Below are 23,364 nucleotides of genomic sequence, written 5' to 3' on the forward strand. Positions count from 1 at the left end.
ATTATGATTTCTTGAACATATTGAGAATTCTCTTTCTGGCCATGATGGGGAAATAATCCTTTTTACAGTAAACAATAAGAAAATTGAACAAAAGATACAACTGTTTTTAGATTTGGACAATAGGCACTTGTGGGTTATGTGATTCCTGAGAAAAGGAAAGCATAGAAACTCTATGATTGCTCTTATTTCTGCCAGAATACACATTTCAGACCATATAAGGTGGATCTCAGTTACAGCATAATGGGTGTGGTTGAATTGATGAGATAGAGATTAGCAGTTGTAGTGGCTAGAAGTTTCATAGAAGAGCGAGTTGTGTAGATCAAGAGCTCTAGAAATCTACATAGGGGTTTCCTTTAGCCTTTGCTAAAGGAGTATATAGACTCTGTATACTGTAAAAATCCAAAAAGCTGGACAAGGAATAGCTGAGGAGCTCAAAGTCGGGGAGTTGTTTGCATACTGACCAGGTAGGGTAATATTTTCATTATCCAGTAGAGACTCCAAAAGTCTATATCATTGTCTCTCAGCAGTAGAATTAAATTAACTTAGAAAAAGGACTGTCTAAGCTTAAAACCAACTTCAAAGATCAAGCTGATCTACAGATTTTATAACTGACTTTCAGAACAATGCCCAACAATCATTAAAGGAAGATAACAAAATCCACATACTTCAAAATATAATAACAGCATCCAGTATTCAGTAAAATAATTTACTAGAAGCAAAAAAATGTAAACTACAATGAGGAAAAAACTAAGTCATTAGAGACAGTCTAAGAAGTAACAGGAGATTAGCTGGATATAGTGGTTTACAGTGTACTCCCAGCTGAAGGCTAAGATGGGAATTGAGACCAGCCTGGGCTACATAGCAAGACCCTGTCTCAAAAAAGAAAGAAAGAACAACACACGATGAAGTTAGCAGGCATACTTTAAAACAGACAATACATGCAAAAAAAAAAAAAAAAACTTTAAAGGAAAATAATTTAATTCAAGGTAGAAATAAAATATTAAAACATTGGAATTTCTAAAGATGAGAAATAGAGTTGAAATAAAAAATTGACTAATTAGGATTAATAGTAGATAACAGCAATTTTTATCGGATGAAAAAGATCAGTGAACTTGAAGGCATAGCAATAGAAACTACTTAAAAATTAAACCCAGAAGAAATACTAAAAGAAAGAATGAACAGAAACTCTGTGATCCATGGGACAACACAAATGTGATTGTACTCTCAGAAGGAGGCAGAAATATAGTTTTTTTTTTTAAAAGGCTAAACATTTTCACAGCTTTATAAAAATTGGTTTATAAACTTAATTGATTCAAGAAGTCAGTTAATCCCAGGCGGGCAGAATAAAGAGAAGACCATACCAAAACACTTCATAATCAAATAGCAAAAAACTAGTGCTAGGGAAGATTCTAAAAAAGGTAGATGAAAGGGACTTTCCTTTTTTCTTTTTTTAGTTGTAGATGGACCCAATACCTTTATTTTATTTATCTACTTATTTATTTTGCCAGGGGGCAGTGGTACCTGAGATTGAACTCAGGGGCACTCAACCACTGAGCCACATCCTCAGCCCTATTTTGTATTTTATTTTGAGATAGGGTCCAGATGAGTTGCTTGGTGCCTCACTAAGTTGCTGAGGCTGGCTTTGAACTTGTGATCCTTGTGTCTCAGCCTCCCAAGCCACTGAGATTACAGGCGTGCACCACCGTGCCTGGCCTTAGCTATTTATTTTTATGTGGTGCTGAGGATGGAACCCAGTGTCTCACATGTGCCAGACAAGTGCTCTATCACTGAGCTACAACCCAAACCCTCCCCCAAAGGGCATTTTATGTACAAATGAACCCCCCCCCCCCGAAAAAAAGATGACCAATTTGAAACCCCCTCTCCCTGCAAAAAAGATGACAGATTTTTTTTGTGAGAAATAGCAGAAGGCAGAACAAAATGGAATGTCATCTGTTGGAAGGTAAAAATAAACCTGCAAACCCAAACCCTATAGAATTTTATACCTGGCAAAAATATCCTACAAAATGAGGATTGGGGTGTGTGTTTGTTTGTGTATGAGCATGCACATTAGTTACTAGAAATAGAACCCAGGGGCACTGTAGCACTTAACTATATCCCCAGCCTTTTTTTAACTCTTCATTTTTTTAAAAAAATGTTTTTGTAGTTGTGTATGGACAGAATGCCTTTAGTTTTGTTTATTTTTATGTGGTGCTAAGGATCAAACCCACTGCCTCTCACATGCTAGGCATTCCGCCTGCCACTGAGCTACAGTCCCAGCCACTTATTTTTCATTTGAGATAGGGTTTCACTAAAGTTACCCAGGATGGTCTTGAAATTTCAATCCTCCTTTCTCAGCCTCCTGGGTACCTGGGATTACAGGTATGCACTACCATGCCCAGGTGAGGGCTACTTTTTTTATACATAACAAAATCTGAGAGAAGCCTGCGCTATAAGAAATTTTAAAGGTAGTTCTTCATGGGGAAGGAAAATGTTATCAGGTGGGAACTTAGCTTACAAAGAAATAAACAGTGCAAGAAATAGCAAATGATTAAGAGAATTTTTTAGTTATCATGTGATTTCTTTAAAAGATAATTGCATTAAAGCAAAATGGTAATAAAATATTATGAATTTTAATGTGTACATAAGCCCGTGACAGTCATTCCACAAAGGATAAGAAACCGCAAGGGAAATATGCAGTCGTAAGGGTCTGTGTTATATGTAAAGTGATATTATTTTATTTGAAGGTACACTGTGATAAGTTAAAAGATGTATATTAAAAATCCTCAGGGCAGTAAGGTAAAAAGTAAAAGAAATATGTCTAATGGGTTAGTAGATTATTAAGCAGGCAAAAATTATGATGGAAAAGAGGAAAAAAGAACAGAATAGATAGGACAGATAAGAAATAAATAACAAGATGGTAGATTGGTATGATAATGTAATATTAATTGGTTTAAACATTTCAATTAAAATAGAGATTGCCAGACTGGGTGTAACCAAAACCAAGATCCAACTGTGTACACTTTAAAAGAAAGAAGCAGTTTGAAAATATGAAGATGGAAAAAGGTGCATTGTACAAAATTGAATATTTGAAAGCTGGAACAGTGATTACTAGGGTTATAAAGTAGGTCTAGGGTTATAGCTTCCCTAGTATGAATGAGGCCAAGGGTTGGATCCCCAGCACTGCCCCCTCTGCTGCCCCCCCCCCCCAAAAAAAAAACAAAAAACAAAAGAAAAGAAAAAATGTTGACTACAGAATAAGTAATATTACCAAGCAAAAAAAAGAGGAACATTTATGCTATAGTTTAGATGTGGAATGTCCCCCAAAAGCCTGTGTGTTGTTAAAAGCCTGATCCTGGGGTAGTGGTATTGGGAAGTGATAGAGCCTTTAGAAGGTGGAGCCTAATGGGAGATTTTAGGTCAATAAATAGCATGCCTATGGAGGGGCTTATGGGACCCTGTCCTGTTTTTCATGTGCACCTCAGTAATGAGGTGAACAGCCCTCCACTACCACCTGCTCCTACTATGATACACTGTGCTGCCACAGGCCTAAAATAATGGGGCCAACCAGTCATGGACTGAAACCTCCAAAACTGTGAGCCAGAGTAAACCTCTCCTCATTTTAAGTTGATTTATGTCAAGTATTTGTTACAGTAATAGAAAGCTGATTCAACAGAATTTCCTAATGATAATAGGATGAGTTCATCAAAAACAAATTAATTCAAATTAGTTGCAGAGTTTTAAAATCCATGAAGTCAGAGTTCAACATTTATTTCCTAGTATTAGTAGACAGAAAATCACTTGGGATTTAGAAGATTTAGCAACATTGTCAACAAATACAACCTAATTTTCATTTATAGGGCAACCAAGAACGCTATACATTCTTTTCAACTGCACATGAAACATTCACCAAGATAAGCCATATGCTGAGCAAAGACTTTCATAATGAAATCTAGTATTACTGAAAGGAATGAAATCATTTGGAATATATTCTTTGACCACAACAAGATTAAATAAGAAATCAGTAATAGAAAGATGCATGGGTTGGGGCTGGGGATGTGGCTCAAGTGGTAGCGTGCTCGCCTGGCATGCGTGAAGCACTGGGTTCGTTTCTCAGCACCACATAAAAATAAAAATTAAGATATTGTGTCTACCTAAAACTAAAAAACAAAATATTAAAAAAAAAGATGCATAGGGCAATCTCCTCAATATTTAGAAATTGGAAAAAAAGTCTGGATAATCCATGGGCAAAGAAAAAACTGACAAAATATATGGAACTAAATAGTAATGAAAACACAGCACAAATATGGGGGGATACAATTAAACCATGTTTAGAGGGACAATCATAAATGTTCCTTTAATAATTTATATTATTCAATATAATATAAATATTTTATATTTAAAATAGTTTGAAAGAAAGACCTAGAGTAATAATCTCACTTCTAAGAAGCTAGAAAAAGAACAAATTAAATTCAAAGTAAATAGAAGAAAGGAAATAATAAAGATAGCTATCAGTGAATTAGAAAAGTATTATATAATTAAAATCTGTGAAATCATAAGTTGGTTCTTTTTTAAAAAAAACATTTATTTTTTAGTTGTAGGTGGACACAGTACCTTTTTATTTTATTTTTATGTGGTGCTGAGGATCGATCGAACCCAGTGCCTCATGCATGATAGGCGAGAGCTCCACCCCTTGAGCCACAACCCCAGCCCCATAAGTTGGTTCTTTGAAAGGATATAGTTTATTTATAAGAGCTGGGGTTGTAGCTCAGTGGTAGAACACTTGCCGGGCACATGTGAGGTCCTCAGCACCACATAAAAATAAATAAGTAAAGGTATAAAAAAAGAAAAAAATTAATTGCTAAGGGCTGGGGATGTGGCTCAAGCGGTAGCACACTCGCCTGCCATGCGTGCGGCCTGGGTTCGATCCTCAGCACCACATACAAATAAAGATGTTGTGTCTGCCAAAAATTAAAAAATAAATATTAAAATTCTCTCTCTCTCTCTCTCTCTCTCTTTAAAAAAAAAAAAAAATTAATTGCTAAGCTATGCACAGTGGTGCAGGCCGGTAATCCCAGTGGCTCAGAAGGCTGAAGCTGGAGGAATGTGAGTTCAAAGCCAGCATCAGCAAAAGGAAGGCAATAAATAACTCAGTGAGACCTTGTCTCTAAATAAAAAAAATGTAAAATAGGGCTGAGGATGTGGCGTGGTGGTCGAGTACCCCTGAGTTCAATCCCCAGAACCACCTACCCCCCCAAAAAAATTGATTAATAAATCTTCATTTAGATTGGTGAAGTGGGAAAGGATACAAATTATCATGCCAAGAATGAAAAAATAGATGTTACTACAGGTCCTACAAAAGTTAAGAATATAATAAAGGAACATTGTGGACAACTTTATTCCAGTAAATACACCAACCCAAATGAACTAGACAAATTCCTTAAAAGAGGCTATTCAAGGACTGAAGTTGTGGCACAGGGGTAGAGTGCTTGTCTAGCACTTGTGAGGCACTTGTGTTCCATCCTCAGTACCCCATAAAGAAATAAAGTCATTGTGTCCATCTACAATTAAAAATTTTTTTTAAAAGAGGTTATCAAAACTGACAGAAGAAGAAATAGAAACAAATGTCATTGTATCTAGTAGAAGAATTAAATTGATACTTTTAAAAAACCTTCCCATCAAGAAAACTCCAGACCAGATGATTTTAATAGCGGATTCTGTCAAACTTTGAAGAAAGAAATAATACTAATGCCCATAAGTCCTTCCAGAAAATGTAAGAGATAATATCCCAACTCATTTTAGGAGGTAATAGTATTCTAGTAACAAAGCTACATAGTGACACTGTAAGAAAACTGCAGATCAGTATCCTTCATGATTACAAACACAAATCTTTTAAACAAAATATTATTAAGTCAAATCCAGAGTTTATGTTAAGTATGCAAGTTTGATAAGTAAAAATTCAATATACAGTCAATCCTTACTATTTGTAGATTCTGTATTTGCAGACTTACCTATTAGCTAAGATTTATTCGTTAACTGCAAAGTCAACACTGTGGTGTGTTTGTAGTCATTTGTGGACATGCATGTGCAATGGAAATTTGAGCATGTTCCAACATGCATGTTCTAGCTAAGATCAAACATAGAACTCTGCTTTCTTTTACCTTTCATACTATAAACAAATGTCCTTTTCAGTCTATTTAGTGTGACTGTTTTTTTGCTTTTTGTTAATGATTGTGTTATTAAGATGGCGCCTAAGGATATTGTTAAAGTGCTAACATTTTTTTTTAAGTGCCAACATTTTTAAACAGAAAAATGCATTGCATGAGGTTATTGAGTGGTTGAGGAAAATGTTGTGATTAGAGGCCCACAGGAATATAACACTATATTTCCCCTAGAACTGATGGTTTGGTATTTGCAAATGCAGTGTTCATGTGACTTTTTAGACTATGACTACTACTGACAATGAGTTATTTCATTGTTATTTAAGAACAAAGAAGGAAAGCCACATGATATTTCAATTTCTACAGAAAAAGTATTTGGTAAAATCGAATATCTTTTTATGTTAAAGTAATAAGTTGCTTGATTATACCATATATAAGTATATAATATAAGCCAATATCCAGTATATTTCTTCATAAGATCAGTAACGAATCAAGGATGACAATTCTTATTGCAGTCCTAAAGTTTATATGAAACTGCAAAGACCAAAACAGCCAAAACAATATTGAATGATAATAAAGTTGATGAACTTATACTATACTGCCTGGACAGAGATACAGATCAATAGAACAGAATAGAATATCCAGAAATAGTCTACATACTTCAATGAAGGTGTCAAAGATAGGTCAGTGAATTGGGGGTCTAATCCAAAATCTATTTGCTTATAACAATGTCTTGAAATGTTTTCTTCTAGCTGTTCCATAGTTTGGAATTTTGCATTTAGTCTTTGAACTATTTTAAGGTTTTTTTGTGCATAGTGAGAGATAGGTGTCTAATTTTATTCTCGTGCATATGAATATCCAGTCTCCCAGAACCATTTATTGAATAGACTGTTCTTTCCGCAATGAATGTTTTATACTATCATATACTTGCTGTGGTTTGAATGTAACCACATGAATACTAACATATATACATATATATACGTTTATGATATATATTTCATAAATATATGTGCTGTGCTTATGATATTACATAAATGTATTGGGATAATACATAACTTTCCATGTTTACATACTGGAAACTTCATATTCTATTTAATACTGTTGTAAAATGGGGATTAATAAGGGATGATTGGATCATGCAGACTCTCCCATCGGGAATGAACTATAATGTCATTATCCAGGGAGTGGGAAGTCCCCATTCCTGCTTTCTCTCATGTATGTTTTCTTGCCGTTCCTCCTCCACCTTTTGCTGTATGTTGCACAGTAAGAAGGCCCTTGCCAGATGTTAGTGTCATATTCTTGGACTTCCTAGCCTTCAAACTGTGAGCTAAATAAACTTCAATCAAGTATTAAAAAATTGTATTTTCAACAAATCGTTCTGGAACAAATGAATATCCATTATCAAGAGGGATAACCCTTAACTCTTTCCTCAAACTCTACACAAAAAGGAAGTTCAAATGGATCAGAGATCTAAATGTGAAGGCTGAATTTGAGAAACTTCTAGAAGAAAACAGGAACAAATCTTGATCCAGGGATCTACTCCAAAGATTTCTTAGGACACAAAAAGTATGAACTAACTTTCTGTTTTATCGATTTTTAAAATTTCGTTGATTTCTGGCTCTTCTACTGCTTTTTGTGTTGATTTGTTCATCTCTTTCTAGGGTTTTGAGATATAACATTAGGATATTATTTGGTGACTTTACATTCTTTTGAAGACTGTGCTTAGTGCAATGAACTTTTCCTCTTAAAACTGCCTTCATAAATAGTGTCCCAGAGATTTTTGTTGTGTTGCTGATATCATTTACCTCTAAGTGTGTGTGTGTGTGTGTGTGTGTGTGTGTGTTTAACTTCATCCCTGATTTCTTCTACTATCCATGGGTTATTCAGTAGAGTATTATTAAGTCTTCAGGTGTTATTATAGTTACCACTCAGTCCATTCAAATGGAAATGGGCTGATTAGGTTACAGATCTGTCAGTTCAGTCATTTCACCTCTGAAAATTCTTGCACTAATACAGGAGCTTTTGGGAGACACCTCAAATCCAAACTGTAACACAGTGGAAGATTCCTCAGCAATAAAAAGAAATGAACTGTTGATATGTGCAACAAAGATGATTGTTACAGGCATTATACTCAGTGAAAGAAGCCGGGACACAAAAGAGTACATATTACATAATTATATGTGTATGACTCTTTGGGAATACTTAAAATTTTAATTTATGTGTCACCTTGGGTACAGCAATCTGATATCTAGAATTTTTTCAGAGATAGTTGTATGTCATTGAAAGTGTCCATCATTATGGGATTAAATTATGGTGTATCCATCCAATAAAATGGCATATATCTGCACTTTAGATATATAAGAAACTCAAAAAACTTACCACCAAAAAAAGAAATAACCCAGTCAATAAATGGGCACAGGAACTGAACACAGGCACTTCACAGAAGAGATTTGAACAGTCAACAAATATATGAAAAAAATGTTCACCGTCTCTTATTAACTAGAGATATGCAAATTAAAAATATTTTGCTAGTGAAACTGCAGATTGGTTCAACCACTCTGGAAAGCAGTATAGAGATTCCCCAGAAACTTGGAATGGAACCACTGTTTGATCTAGTTATCCAGAGGACTTAAAATCAGCATACTGCAGTAATGTAGCTATATCAATGTTTATAGCAGCTCAGTTGACAGTAGGAAAGCTATGAAACCAACCTAAGTGCCCTTCAACAGATAAATAGATAAAGAAAATGTGGTTTATATACATAGTGGAATATTTCTCAGCCATAAAGAAAAATGAGATTATGGGATTTGCTGGTAGATAGATGGAACTGGAGACTATCAAGCTAAGCCAAATAAGCCTATCCCCCAAAAAAACGAAAGGCCAAATGTTCTGATATATGGCTGCTAACACACAGTGGAGGTTGGGGGGAAAATCGAAGTTCATTGGGTTAGACAAAGGGGAATGAAGGGAAGAGATGGGGAATAGGAAAGACAGTAGAATAAATCAGATGTAACTTTCCTATGTTCACATATGAATGCCAATTAAAATCCACATCATGTATAACCATAAGAATGGGATCCCAATTAGAATAAGTTATACTCTATGTATGTCAAAATACACCCTACGGTCACGTATATCTAAGAAGAACAAATTTGAGGTCTGGGGATATAGCTCAGTTGGTAGAGTGTTTGCCTAGCATGGACAAGGCCCTGGGTTCAATCCCCAGCATCACCACTGGAAAAAAGAAATTAAAAAAACATAGCATATATCTTATTAAAATAGTGATGTGAGCTGGATGAAGTGGTGCATGCCTATACTCCCAGCAACTCAGGAGGCTGAGGCAAGAGGATCCCAAGTTCAAGGCTAGCCTCGGCCACTTGGGCTCTAAGCAATTTAGGAAGAGCTTATTTATTGCCCTGGAAATATAAAATGAAAGTGTATAAATGTAAGACAGCTTTCTGGAAATCAATACAAAAGTGTTTGTGGAGATTGGCCTATTGGGAATTTTTTCTTTCTTTATGTATTTGTCATTTTCATACTTGAAAAAAATAAGTGTTTTTCTTTCTTTTTTTTTTGAACAAATGAACATGTCTTATTTATCTTTTCTGCTTGTTGATTTTGTGGATAATCAGGAATATAGCTTGATCAAGTTCAAGTTTTACAAATACCTAGTCCAATTCAACAAGCTCTATAGAACCTGTGTAAAGTAATACCTACAGGCCATGATTTGGGATGGTCTCCTGCCATTGTAATTATGTAGGAACCAGTTCAACTGGTTGGTACTGGTAGTCAGAGCCTAAAGCACTGACTGAAATTTTCAGTGCCACACCCTGCTGTATGTAGGAAACCTCTCTGAAGGCTTAATTTTTAAAAAATATTTATTTTTTCGTTGTAGTTGAACACAATACCTTTATTTTATTTATTTATATGTGGTGCTGAGGATCGAATCCAGGGCCTCGCATGTGCTAGGCGAGTGCTCTACCGCTGAGCCACAACCCCAGCCCTGAAGGCTTAATTTTTTAAAAAGTCAAATTGGAGTTGTCATTTTTTATTTACCTTGAATTAAAAAAAAAAAATCTGAATTTCTTGCATAGAACCCTCTTGTTGATAGAAGACAATAGCATTAGAAGTCATTCTCTTCTCTCCATTTCTTTTCAAGTTCACCTCATTTAGGATAAATGATCTATTGTAGTTGACCAAGAAAATTGATTTTTCATTGACCATTTAAAGAGATACCTTCTGTGTCAGGTACCAGCTAATCATGGGGATGGGAGGAAAATAAGTTGATACCCTGCAAAACCTCGCAGGAATAGTCCAAAGACCTTTTCAGTGAGCCATGCTGCAGCAGTACATAGGAGAGGCTTTTGACCTAGCTTCTGCTGATATGTTTCTTGGGCTTGAGTAGCTCTTTGAGGAAGATTTTTCCAGAGGAAGTAACATCTGAACTGAATTTTAAAGGTTGTGCGTGATTTAGCCAAACCAAAGAAAAGGATTATGAGGGTGATTTAGGTAGAGAAGACCTAGAGGGAAGCAAGAGCATGGCATAGGCTGCAACTCTGTGGACTTGGTAGGGATTGAGACAATGTAGGCCCAAAAGTGAAATTGATGATGCCAAGTCCCAAAGTGTTTTGTCAGCTGTCAGTCTCTTCCTGTGGACTGCCTTATAAATATAGTCTTTGACTGGGCATGGTAGTACACACCTGTAATTCCAGCCACTTGAGAATCTGAGGCAGGAGGATGACAAGTTCAATCCCAGCCTCATCAATCTAGCAGTACCCTTTCTCAAAATAAAATATAAAAAAGGGCTAGGAGAGTATCTAGGTAGTAAATCACCACTGGATTAAAATACTCAGTATCACAAAAATAAACAAATGCAAGCTTTGTTCACTTAGGCTGGGAATCTTCCCATCTTTTCCTCTTTGAGGTTCCCTCCCCTCTTGTAACCTCTCATAATTAGGGCACAAAATCATATTAGTTTGGGGAACTTGGATGGAAATGGTATAATGACAAGCTAGGTGTATAAAATGTTCTTTACTGCAGGCTATAACTTATTTTTATTTTTTATTTTTTTTAGAGAGAGAGAATTTTGATATTTATTTATTTATTTTTTTAGTTTTCGGCAGACATAACAGCTTTGTTTGTATGTGGTGCTGAGGATCGAACCCAGGCCGCACGCATGCCAGGCGAGCACGCTACCGCTTGAGCCACATCCCCAGCCCTTATTTTTATTTATTTTTTTGATACTGGGGGTTGAATCGAGAGGTGCTTTACCACTAAGCTACATCCCCAACCCATTTTATTTTTTTATTTTGAGACAAGGTCTCACTAAGTTGTTGAGGCTGACTTTGAACCTGCGATTCTCTTGCCTCAGCCTCCCAAATCATTGAGATTGCAGACATGCACCACTGCACCTAGCTATAACTTATTCTTTATATTTTCTAGGACCTAGCACTGATCACGGTTCTGAAAATTTTTAAATGAATGGGTTAAATGAAGGAAGTTCGAAACCAAAGATGTTTAGTATTTTTATCTGTGACCATGTATAACTCTTCTGTTCTCTGTTTCCATTGTAGAAGTAATAATTAATAATAATTCTAATAATCTTGGGAGGCCTGATGAAAAACTCAACTCTTGGATAGTTAAAAATACTTAAATTGAAATTAGACCTATTTGTAAGGTTTGTTTGTTTAGCACACTGCTGGGAAACTGAAGCAATAACTGGGATGTAAAAAGTACCTGACAGGGCTGGGGTTGTAGCTCAGTGGTAGAGCGCTCGCCTAGCATGTGCGAGGCCCTGTGTTCAATCCTCAACACCACATAAAAATAAATAAATAAAATAAAGATATGTGTCCAACTAAAAAACAAATATTTTTTTAAAGTACCTGACAGCTTTTAGCAATTTGATTTTAATGATACATACCACTTTACATCGTTATGTGTGCCCCTTTTCTGCTTCTAGCTTAGAACAGTCTTCTTGTGACTATCCCAGTAGGGATTAATTTTTTTAGGTAGTGTGAGTATGTGTATTTATTGCTTTTCAAGTTTCAGAATTAATAGTGAGAGGACATGTTTTCTTGAACTTATGGATATGTACTACATGTGTTTATCTTCTGTTGATTCAAAACATACTGAAAAGTAGTCTGTACATGGAGAGATGGTTAGTATTTATAACAAATTGGCATTGTTTTGGTGAAATAATTGTAATTTTGAAAGCCTATTATGTATTTGAGACATACTGTGAAGCAGCTTTTGTGATTATTGGCAACACAGCTATTGTAACTATTATCTTAATGGAATTGAATCTTTTTGTTATGTGGGTCACATTACCAGCAACTAAACTTTCATACTTGTAACTATGTAAGTCTCTTACTAAAACAATAATGTAATGCAATTTGAAGACAGATCTCAAAAAATGTCTTCACATGTACAGGGAATAACGGGCAAAGTATTTGACATTATATAAAATTAGAATAGTAGCTTTGTTAATGTAATCGTATACATACATTTATTTAATATTTTTAACAATAATATTTAATATTCTGTTTGGTTTGATATTTTAAGCTTTGTGTGGTAGCATATGCCTGTATTCTCAGGCATATTGTGAAGCTATGAGGATACCTCATGAGGTTTTTGCTGCACATACATAATTCTCCCTTTACAGTATAAAAGCAGTTATATATAATATATAAATGAATATTGCTGTGTCCCAATAAAACTTTATGGACATTGAAATTTGAATTTTATTATTATTATATATCACAGAATATTATTTTTATTTTTTTCAAAACCATTTAAAAATGTGCAAACTATTTTTAGCTTGCCATATAAATAAAACAGGTATAAACCAGATTTTGCCTGTGGCCCTTAGTTTCCCCAAAGCCAGATATTATTATTATTATTATTTTTTAATTTTTTATTGTTGGCTGTTCAAAACATTACATAGTTCTTGATATATCATATTTCACACTTTGATTCAAGTGGGTTATGAGCTCCCATTTTTACCCCATATACAGATTGCAGAATCACATCAGTTACACATCCATTGATTTACATATTGCCATACTAGTGTCTGTTGTGTTCTGCTGCCTTTCCTATCCTCTACTATCCCCCCCTCCCCTCCCCTCTTCTCTCTCTGCCCCCTCTACTGACATTCATTTGTCCCCCTTGTATTATTTTTCCCTTTCCCCTCACTTCCTCTTGTATGTACTTTTGTATAACTCTGAGGGTCTCCTTCCATTTCCATGCATTTTCCCTTCTCTCTCCCTTTCCCTCCCACCTCTCATCCCTGTTTAATGTTAATCTTCTTCTCATGCTCTTCGACCCTACTCTGTTCTTAGTTACTCTCCTTATATCAAAGAAGACATTTGGCATTTGTTTTTTAGGGATTGGCTAGCTTCACTTAGCATAATCTGCTCTAATGCCATCCATTTCCCTGTAAATTCTATGATTTTGTCATTTTTTAATGCAGAGTAATACTCCATTGTGTATAAATGCCACATTTTTTTTATCCATTCATCTATTGAAGGGCATCTAGGTTGGTTCCACAGTCTTGCTATTGTGAATTGTGCTGCTATGAACATCGATGTAGCAGTGTCCCTGTAGCATGCTCTTTTTAGGTCTTTAGGGAATAGACCGAGAAGGGGAATAGCTGGGTCAAATGGTGGCTCCATTCCCAGCTTTCCAAGAAATCTCCATACTGCTTTCCAAATTGGCTGCACCAATTTGCAGTCCCACCAGCAATGTACAAGTGTACCCTTTTCCCCACATCCTCGCCAGCACTTGTTGTTTGACTTCATGATGGCTGCCAATCTAACTGGAGTGAGATGGTATCTTAGGGTGGTTTTGATTTGCATTTCTCTGACTGCTAGAGATGGTGAGCATTTTTTCATGTACTTGTTGATTGATTGTATGTCCTCCTCTGAGAAGTGTCTGTTCAGGTCCTTGGCCCATTTGTTGATTGGGTTGTTTGTTCTCTTATTGTCTAATTTTTTGAGTTCTTTGTATACTCTGGATATTAGGGCTCTATCTGAAGTGTGAGGAGTAAAGATTTGTTCCCAGGATGTAGGCTCTCTATTTACCTCTCTTATTGTTTCTTTAGCTGAGAAAAAACTTTTTAGTTTGAGTAAGTCCCATTTGTTGATTCTAGTTATTAACTTTTGTGCTATGGGTGTCCTATTGAGGAATTTGGAGCCCGACCCCACAGTATGTAGATCGTAGCCAACTTTTTCTTCTATCAGACGGCGTGTCTCTGATTTGATATCAAGCTCCTTGATCCATTTTGAATTCACTTTTGTGCATGGCGAGAGAAAGGGATTCAGTTTCATTTTGTTGCATATGGATTTCCAGTTTTCCCAGCACCATTTGTTGAAGATGCTATCCTTCCTCCATTGCATGCTTTTAGCCCCTTTATCAAATATAAGGTAGTTGTAGTTTTGTGGATTGGTTTCTGTGTCCTCTATTCTGTACTATTGGTCCACCCGCCTGTTTTGTAAAGCCAGATATTATAAGCTATGAAAAGTACAAAAATCGAATGCATTCATTTATATATGTTTCAACATTTTATTATTTCAAAAAATCAGTAACTTAGTTTTAAATTTTGTTATTTATATCTTTTCTCTGACTATAAACGCCCTACAAAAAATTCAAACAGTACAGAAATGCCTATAGAAATTAAAACCCTAATTCTTTTCCCAAAAGGTTAGTTACATATTTTCTCCAGATTCTTCCCATATTTACTTCTAACTACTTTTGTAAACAAGAGATGAGATTTTGCCTTTTGTAGATGTATGAGGACTTGCGTAGTTTATAATCAATGATTCTGTACACCAGAACATGTCAATTTCTGTGTTTATTCTTTTGAATGGCCTATAATATTACACTATATGACTCTAATGTATTCAATTTTCTTTTCATTTTGGACATTTGTTGTATCCTGTTTATCCTGCAATTCATTTTAAGTGTTCTTTATAAGTAAGTAGAGTCTTAAATGTGATCATTAGTTTTTTTTTTTTTTTTAATATTTATTTATTTAGTTTTCGGCGGACACAACATCTTTGTTTGTATGTGGTGCTGAGGATCGAACCCAGGCCGCACGCATGCCAGGCGAGCGCGCTACCGCTTGAGCCACATCCCCAGCCCCGTGATCATTAGTTTTGAAATAACTTTAATTTCACTCTGAGATTTGAGGAGTCAGTCTTAAAAGATGTGCACACTGAATATAGTTTTAATGAGGTCCATTTATTTACAGAACATGTTTTCCACTTTCACTGCTAATTCTAACCAGCCTCACTCTTCTCTTACAGAAAATTATATATAGATTCATTTGCAGTGGTTAAACCACATGTGTGATCTCGATTGACACTTGATGATTATTTATCAAAACTTGGCATTATTTATCAAAACTTGGCACAGGGATGTGGTGGCACTGGGTTCGATCCTCAGCACCACATAAAAATAAGTAAAATAAAATAAAGTCCGTTTATAACTAATATATATATATACTTGACATTTTATGGGGACTGGAGTCGTAACTCAGTGGTAGAGCATTTACCTAGCAGGTGTGAGGTGTGAGACCCTGGATTCAGTCCCCACTACCACCACCAAAAAAAAAGGCCTGAATGTAAGTTTTCATAAATGAAAAATGCAGAATTTAAGTTTTCATAAATGAGAAATGTTAATCAAGTTAGTTATTAACTAGAAATTGATGTTTGCAATGTTTTCATTTCTCTTTTTTATATAATCTTTCCTTATATATTACATTTGCTTTATTGCCATTCTTTTTCTATAGTAATTCACATGACTATCTTTTTTTTTTAATAATTTTTTTTGTAGATGGACCCAATACCTTTATTTTATTTATTTATTTATTTATATGTGGTGCTGAGGCTCGAACCCAGGGCCTCACGCATGCAAGGCAATCGCTCTACCACTGAGCCACAACCCCAGCCCACATGACTATCTTTTAGTCAACATTCATGTATTGGTAAATACCCCTTTTATTTACTCTGAAACTTACTCATTTTGCAAAGCTTGTGGTTGATTCTTTCAGTTGATTTGGTTTATGCATTCCTAGGGTAATCTCAATAGCAAGGGATCAGTGAGCTTTATCTTGAAAGCTGTCTTTTTAGCTGGTAAGTTATCACAAGGCAGTTGTATTATTACGCCATCCTCTGAAGGTTCTGTTGATGTTTGGAGCAGGATAATAACTAGGCACTATAAATATTGTTACTAATGATATGAAAATTTGTCACTAATGTTTTTTGGCCATGAGTTTGACTTCCTATGTGATTTTTCATTATTCCCTCATAGTTCCCTGAAAATTATAAAACAAGATTTTAATTTATAAACAAGAAAGAGATTTAGGTAGACATTTATTGGATGCCAGGGATAATGTGGTTCTAAAGAAAATTACTCCCCCCACCCCTAGAAATTTTGATTTGGTAGGCCTAGAGTTTTGATTTGGGGTCCCCGAGTATACCTTTTTTAGGAGAATGCTTAAGTGATTATTTGGCTTTAACACATACTTTGAAAAACTTTAGGTGTGTGTCTATACTAATTGAGACTGTTTATATCATAGCATCTGGTTTCCTATACTGAAGAGCAGGAATTGTCCCATTCTTTGTTTCTCTCATAGATAGAAATCTGTTAGGCGTAGAACTGGAGTTAAGCCTTCAAACCCTCCCTCTCACCACAGGGAGGCAACATGAATATAGTGGAAAGAAACCTGATTTCAGATCATGGTATTACTATAACTAGCTATTGAACAACAAGCAAATAATTTCTCCATGTACTTAGCCTACCTCTTTTCTCCACCCCATTTAACAAATGAGGATAATACCTATTTCACAGAATGTGCTTAAATGAATGATACACAAATGTGAGGAAAGGTAATAATGATTACATTGGGGCCACATCTCTAAAGTCCTTTTGACATTCTGTGATTGGTTATATATTTAAATATAATATAGAACTGATATTCTTTTCCTCTTTCCTTTTCCCTCTAGTAGGTGTTTCCTTTCTCTGGAGTATTCCTTTCTTGTGTCTTCTGTGTGTTCTTTAGATCTTCCCCATTACTTCTTAATACTTGCCCTCTCTTTCTTGCTGTGGTCTATCTAGCCCTCACAACCTGCAGGTCTCTAATAAGCTGCATGAGAAGGGAACTAAGTATGATTCTGATTCTGAAAATACACAGCTCCACCCAGTTTAGGGTCACAATAGTCAAGGGCATTTTAGACCATCAAAAAGCAGCTCAAGAGTTCTTAGAACTAGAGAGCATTAGAAAAAAGTTATCGGGCTGGTCACGGTGGCACATACTTATAATCCCAGCTGCTTGGGAGGCAGGAGGATTGCAAGTTTAAAGCCAGCCTCAGCAACTTATCAAGGCCCTAAGCAACTTAGCAAGGCCCTAAGCAACTTAGCAAGACCCTGTCTTAAAATAAAGTGGTTAAGCATCCTGGGTTCATTCCCCAATACTCCATGACCCCACCAAAAAGAAGAAAGTTAAAGGTAGCACTTTGAAGCTGATTATTGACATATATGTTCATGGTATTTATAAAGTGCCAAATTTTAAAACATTACTCCCTAGGCTAAAATAGAGTCCCTTTTTTTTTCCCCCTGTCCATTCACCCTTATCCCAATTCTCATATTGTTATCTAGTATTTTAGTTTTTTTAAACTGCTTAGTTATTATTTTTACAGTATATATTTACTTATGTTTATCCATTAGTTTGTTAATTTATTTGCTTGTCAGTGCTGCTTCTTAAACCCTGATCTGATCTTTTCGATCTTCTTCTTTTGGTGGTACCTTTCTTTAAAAAGTAATATTTTTCAGAGGGTGTCTTTGCTTGGTAAATCTTGTTAGTCATCTGAGAATTAATGTTTCATCCTCACTTTTGAATAATATATAGCTAGATATAGAATTGTAGATGGATAGTTTTTTTCCCTGGTTATGCAAAGTTATCCAACTATCTTCTGCCCTGTTATTTTTTTGTATTGGAATTAAACCCAGGCTATTGCACATTAACTTGTTCCTTTTTGTTGCTTATTTTTGTATATTTAAGTTGGATAACTTCTATATAACTTGTTTTCTTCCTAAGCTATTTTTAAAAATAAATATATATTTTTTAAATCTAGGTGACAAAACGCGACCTCCTTCCTCAAGCCCCTCCAGTATTATCCGTCGCACTTCTTCCCTGGATACACTTGCAGCTCCATACCTATCTGGGCACTGGCCTCGTGACAGTCATGGGCAAGCTGCACCTTGCATGAGGGACAAAGCTACACAGGTAGGTTTATTATAATTCTTATCTTGAAGTGTTTCACTCTGAAAGTCATTTCTCAAATTATTTGTTCTACCCTTTGTACAAATTCCTGAAACATTCGTGTACATTAGGATTTCCTGAGAGGCTTATCAAAAGGGCACCTAGATTGGTTCCATAACTTGGCTGTTTTGATTTAAACATTGATGTGGCTGTATCCCTGTAGTGTGCTGATTTTAGCTCTTTTGGATATATACCAAGCAATGAGATAGTTGGGTCATATGGTGGTCCCATTCCTAGTTTAAGGATCAGTTTCTTTTATTCTATACCTAGGAGTGGAATTACTGGGTCATATAGCAATTCGTTACTATTTTTACAATAAACGTTTACCTTTTAGAGGAACTGTCAGATTGTTTTCACATTAGATGCACCAGAAACACTTGGGATTTAGTTTCTTTACATCTTTACCAGCACTTTTTATTTTCCCTTTAAAAATATTATTATAGTCTCCTAATTCGTGTGAAGCGGTTTTGATTTGTGTTTTTGTATATGATTAATGATGTTGAACAATGTTTTGTTGTTGTTGTTGTTTTTTCATACCAGGGATTGAACCCTAGGGGCGCTTAACCACTGAGCCACATTCCCAGTGCCCCCTTCTTTTTTAAATATATATATGTATATTTTATTTTGAGACATAGCCTCACTAAGTTGCTGAGGCTAGCTTTGAACTTGGTGATCCTCCTCCCTCAGTCTCCCAAGCTACTGGGATTACACCACTCCTGGTTTGTTGAGCACCTTTGTATATCTCTGTCGAGTTCAGATACTTTCCCAATATTAATAAAAACAAGTTATATAGAAGTTATCCAACTTAAATATACAAAAATAAGCAACAAAAAGGAACAAGTTAATGTGCAATAGCCTGGGTTTAATTCCAATACAAAAAATAACAGGGCAGAAGATAGTTGGATAACTTTGTATAACCAGGGGAAAAAACTATCCACCTACAATACTATATCCATCTACAATTCTTTTTCCAACTTCCTTACCTCAGGCTTATTTATCTTATAGGTTGTTTATCTTGAGTATGTGATTGTGATTTCTTTCCTATTTATTATGGCATACACCAGTCATCTTTTTGCTTTTAAAATTCTTATTTTCTCTTAGAATTTTCATGTCTCAGAGGCTTTCTTTTCACTGTTGCAGGTTGATTTCCATATTTTATAAGATTGCTTTATTTTTGAAATTTATGGATTGGCTTTTCAAATTTGTGGAAAAGATCTATGTTCAGAAACTTTATAAGATGGCGTATAATTAAAATCTACTAAAATTAAATATTTGGTAAATTAGAAACTAATACAAAGTCAAATTATTGAAGGTAGTTATTTATAAATCTACAAACTTGTTTAGGGGTGGTTGTTTTATTTTGTTTTGGTACCCGGGGTTGAACTCAGAACCACATCCCCAGCTGTATTTTGTATTTTATTTAGAGACAGGGTCTCACTGGGTTGCTTAGCACCTCTCCATTTTTGAGGCTAGCTCTGAACTAGCGATCCTCCTGCCTCAGCCTCCTGAGCCACTGGGGTTACAGACATGCGCCACTGTACCCAGATAGGGGTTGTTTCTTTTATTGCAAGAAAAATCTGGACTTTATTGCAGAAAAAAAAAAAAAAAACAATGTTTGCTAGATAAAAGTAACACCAAAAATTAAAATCTTGATGTTAAGGAAAAACTGAAGAGATGGAACTATTTTTGTTTTTAAATTATTATTATTTGAGTAACAGTTGCTGTTTTTAATAAAACCTCCTTCCATTGGCTGAAAGAATATAATACTAGGAGGAAAGGAAAATGTTAAATTTTTTTCCCCAGACTTAATTCCATTGACCTCAGAATAAGTTCTGTTGTTGCCTCTCAGTAGCTTTCTTGGGTAAGCCTAGGATTCTAAGAGGCCTGTTTCCAGACCTTGTTTTGTTTGTTTTTGTTTTTAAAGTAGGATCCAATCCAAAATTTATACATCATATTTTATTTTTCTTTGATCTTCTTTAATCTAAGAACAGGACATTCTAATACTTTTTTCTTAATAATATTGGGATTTTAAAAATGAATTATCCTACACATTTGTTTTTTGTTTTTTTTTTTAAAGAGAATTTTTTAATATTTATTTTTTAGTCTTCGGCGGACACAACATCTTTGTATGTGGTGCTGAGGATCGAACCCGGGTCGCATGCATGCCAGGCAAGCGCGCTACTGCTTGAGCCACATCCCCAGCCCTATCCTACACATTTGTAAATGAACTTTTTCCTTTTGCAATTAGCAAGTAGTTTGTGGGATAATTTTTGGCACATGAATATCCTGTTCCCTACTAACTTTTTACCTATCAGTTTTAGTATTCATTGATGATCCTTCAGTTATTTATTTTTTTTTAGATTGCAAAAATGGTAGAATAAAAAAAAAAAGGGAAAAGGTGATTTTCTTTTCTTTTTTTTTAAATTTTTAGTTGTAGATAGACACAATACCTTTATTTTTATGTGGTGCTGAGGATCAAACCCAGGGCCTCATACATGCTAGGCAAGGACTCTGCTGCTGAGCCGTAACCCCAGCCCAGGTGATTTTCTTTACACATACAAAGTACAATATTTTATACTGTCTTCTGCAACCTTGTTTTTTAATTACTGTATTAAGGGTTATTCTATCTATAGAGATTCTCCCTTTTCTTTAAGGTTTTTTCCCTCCTTTTTATATAAAGAAGCATAAGCCAACTTCTTTCCCCCAAGCTCTATTTGAGAAACTTAGCAAGTAAGACCCGTGTTAAATATGAAACTATTAAACACTAGATGCAAGTATATGCAAACAGTTGTTTAAGCAAACAATTCTTGAATTTGGAACTATATCCACAAAGTAGTTCTTCATGATCATTTTTAGCACAAAGTTAATATAGTGATATATGTGAAAATTATGTACATGTATGAATATGAGTCAGTGAAACTCACTTTTCTGTGTAGTTATTATGTACCAATTAAAATGAGAGTTGTTTTTTTATTTTATAAAAAATTATAAAAATTAATATGGAAATTTTAAGTATAAAATTAATATGGATATTTAAATGTGGAGAATAGTTTCCTATTCTTGCTTTGCCCTCTTTGCTTCATCTCTCACTCAGATGCAAGCCCATAGACTACATTCAAGAATCAGGCTTTGTTTCTTCCCACTTAATGTTTATAATTCCTGTTATCACTTACATTTGATTAGAACTCACAAAAATATTTTTATAAAGTAAAAATTACTGTTTCTATCCTGTTTTTAAGTGAAATTATTACTCAGCCATTTTTTTATCATATTTCCATGACCATAAGAGATTAAAAAAGAAAAAAAAAGTTTGAATACTTGACATAATAGAATGAAAATTGCAGCTAACACTTATTGAATATTTTGTCCGTGGCATTGGGCTTAAAAATTAAACCTTTTTCATATATTAACTCCTTTAATTCACCTATTACTTTAGTGGATAGATTGTTATTCCTGTTTATAAAATGGAGAAATTAAAAGTCATCCTATATGATAAGTAAGATTACAGAGACATATAACTGAGGTGGATGGGACTTAAACATGTGTTTAACATCAATATATGAACCATGCATACTGTGCTGTATTTTATCAAGAATGATTTAAAATTAAACAATTTCTAGTATTAAGATCATTCATTACCTTGATTTTGGCTTTAGTTTGATACTTTCAATTAAATCCAGGGGCACTTAACCACTAAGCCACATCCCTAGCCCTTTATATTTTTTACTCTATGACAGGTTCTCGCTAAGTTGCCAAGGCTGGCATTGAACTTGAGATTCTCTTGTGTCACCAGGTTTATAGCTATACAGCACCCCACCCTACATGAGTTGGTGTTTGTGACGGGTGTTTTAACAACTGACTACAGAGCCAGTGGACCCTCACATGAAAAATCATAAAGCACAATAAGAGTTACTACCCCTGAGATGACTTATCAATTGATAATCCTGAACTGAAAGTGGAGTTTAGGATGGAACAGGGCATTCAGTAGTAGTGGGCAGTTAACTGAATTACAGTCCTTTCTTCTGATTTTTTTTTTTTTTAATATTTTTATTTTTTATCTGAAATTGGATGCAATACCTTTTTTTTTTTTTTAGAGAGAGAATTTTTTTAATATTTATTTTTTAGTTTTCGGTAGACACAACGTCTTTATTTATTTATTTATTTTTAATGTGGTGCTGAGGATGAACCCAGGGCATCGCACCTGCTAGACGAGCGCTCTACCGCTGAACCACAACCCCAGCCCTCTGATTTGGTTTTTAAGGTTCGTTGTCAGAATGGAGTCCTCTTAGTTACAAAGGGATCCAAGCTTGGGCTTGGAACATAATCTAGGAACATAATTTATATTTAGGAATTTATGTTAAGGAAAATAATTTCTTGATTTTGGAAAATTTATTTTTTTTGTCTTTGTTTGAAACTAGACCATTTTATAATTAGTAATTGGTAGGTTGAGTGTAAAGGATACCTAAAACTGTGAGTAAAATTTTTTTATTACTACTTGTTGATTTGAATGGGCTGTATATGTTTATGTAGTACGAAATTAAAGTGGTCCAGAGGGGTCTATAGTGAAGAATCTTCCTGTCACAGGGCAGCCTCTGATAATCAGTTTCTTTGTTTACCATGTATTTTCTTCCAGAGATAACATATTCTTCTAGCTGTCCCATATAAAGGCAATTGCTATACAGACCATACTGAGCCTTAAGGCTTTTCTTAACTATATCTGGAGATTGTTTAACATTTTTACATTGTGAATTTTCTTACTTATTTTTTATAGCTACAAATCTATTGTAAAGATATGCTACAATTTATTTAGTGAAGTCTAAATAAATTCAATGTATTTATATTATTTCAGTCTTTCAAGAACACTGCTGTAAGGAATCATATGAATAT

At 34.9% G+C, this 23,364-nt stretch overlaps 1 protein-coding gene and 1 non-coding gene across 2 annotated transcripts in view; both read left to right on the top strand.

Moving 5' to 3' along the window:
- The window catches only part of Fam117b (family with sequence similarity 117 member B), a 91,905-nt gene that overhangs the window by 38,144 nt on the left and 30,397 nt on the right, over positions 1-23,364 (top strand). Inside the window, exon 2 of the mRNA XM_046463104.2 lies at positions 18,290-18,441. Coding sequence (XP_046319060.1) covers positions 18,290-18,441 — 152 coding nt within the window. The remainder of the gene's footprint in view (positions 1-18,289; positions 18,442-23,364) is intronic.
- Trnaa-agc (transfer RNA alanine (anticodon AGC)) lies at positions 9,320-9,392 on the top strand. Its single transcript has one exon. It is a non-coding gene; the product is annotated as a tRNA-Ala (tRNA).

The sequence above is a fragment of the Marmota monax genome, unplaced genomic scaffold (genome assembly GCF_021218885.2).
Source record: "Marmota monax isolate L192 unplaced genomic scaffold, Marmota_monax_Labrador192_F-V1.1 WCK01_AAM20220418_F8-fsc00095, whole genome shotgun sequence".
Taxonomy (NCBI): Eukaryota; Metazoa; Chordata; class Mammalia; order Rodentia; family Sciuridae; genus Marmota; species Marmota monax.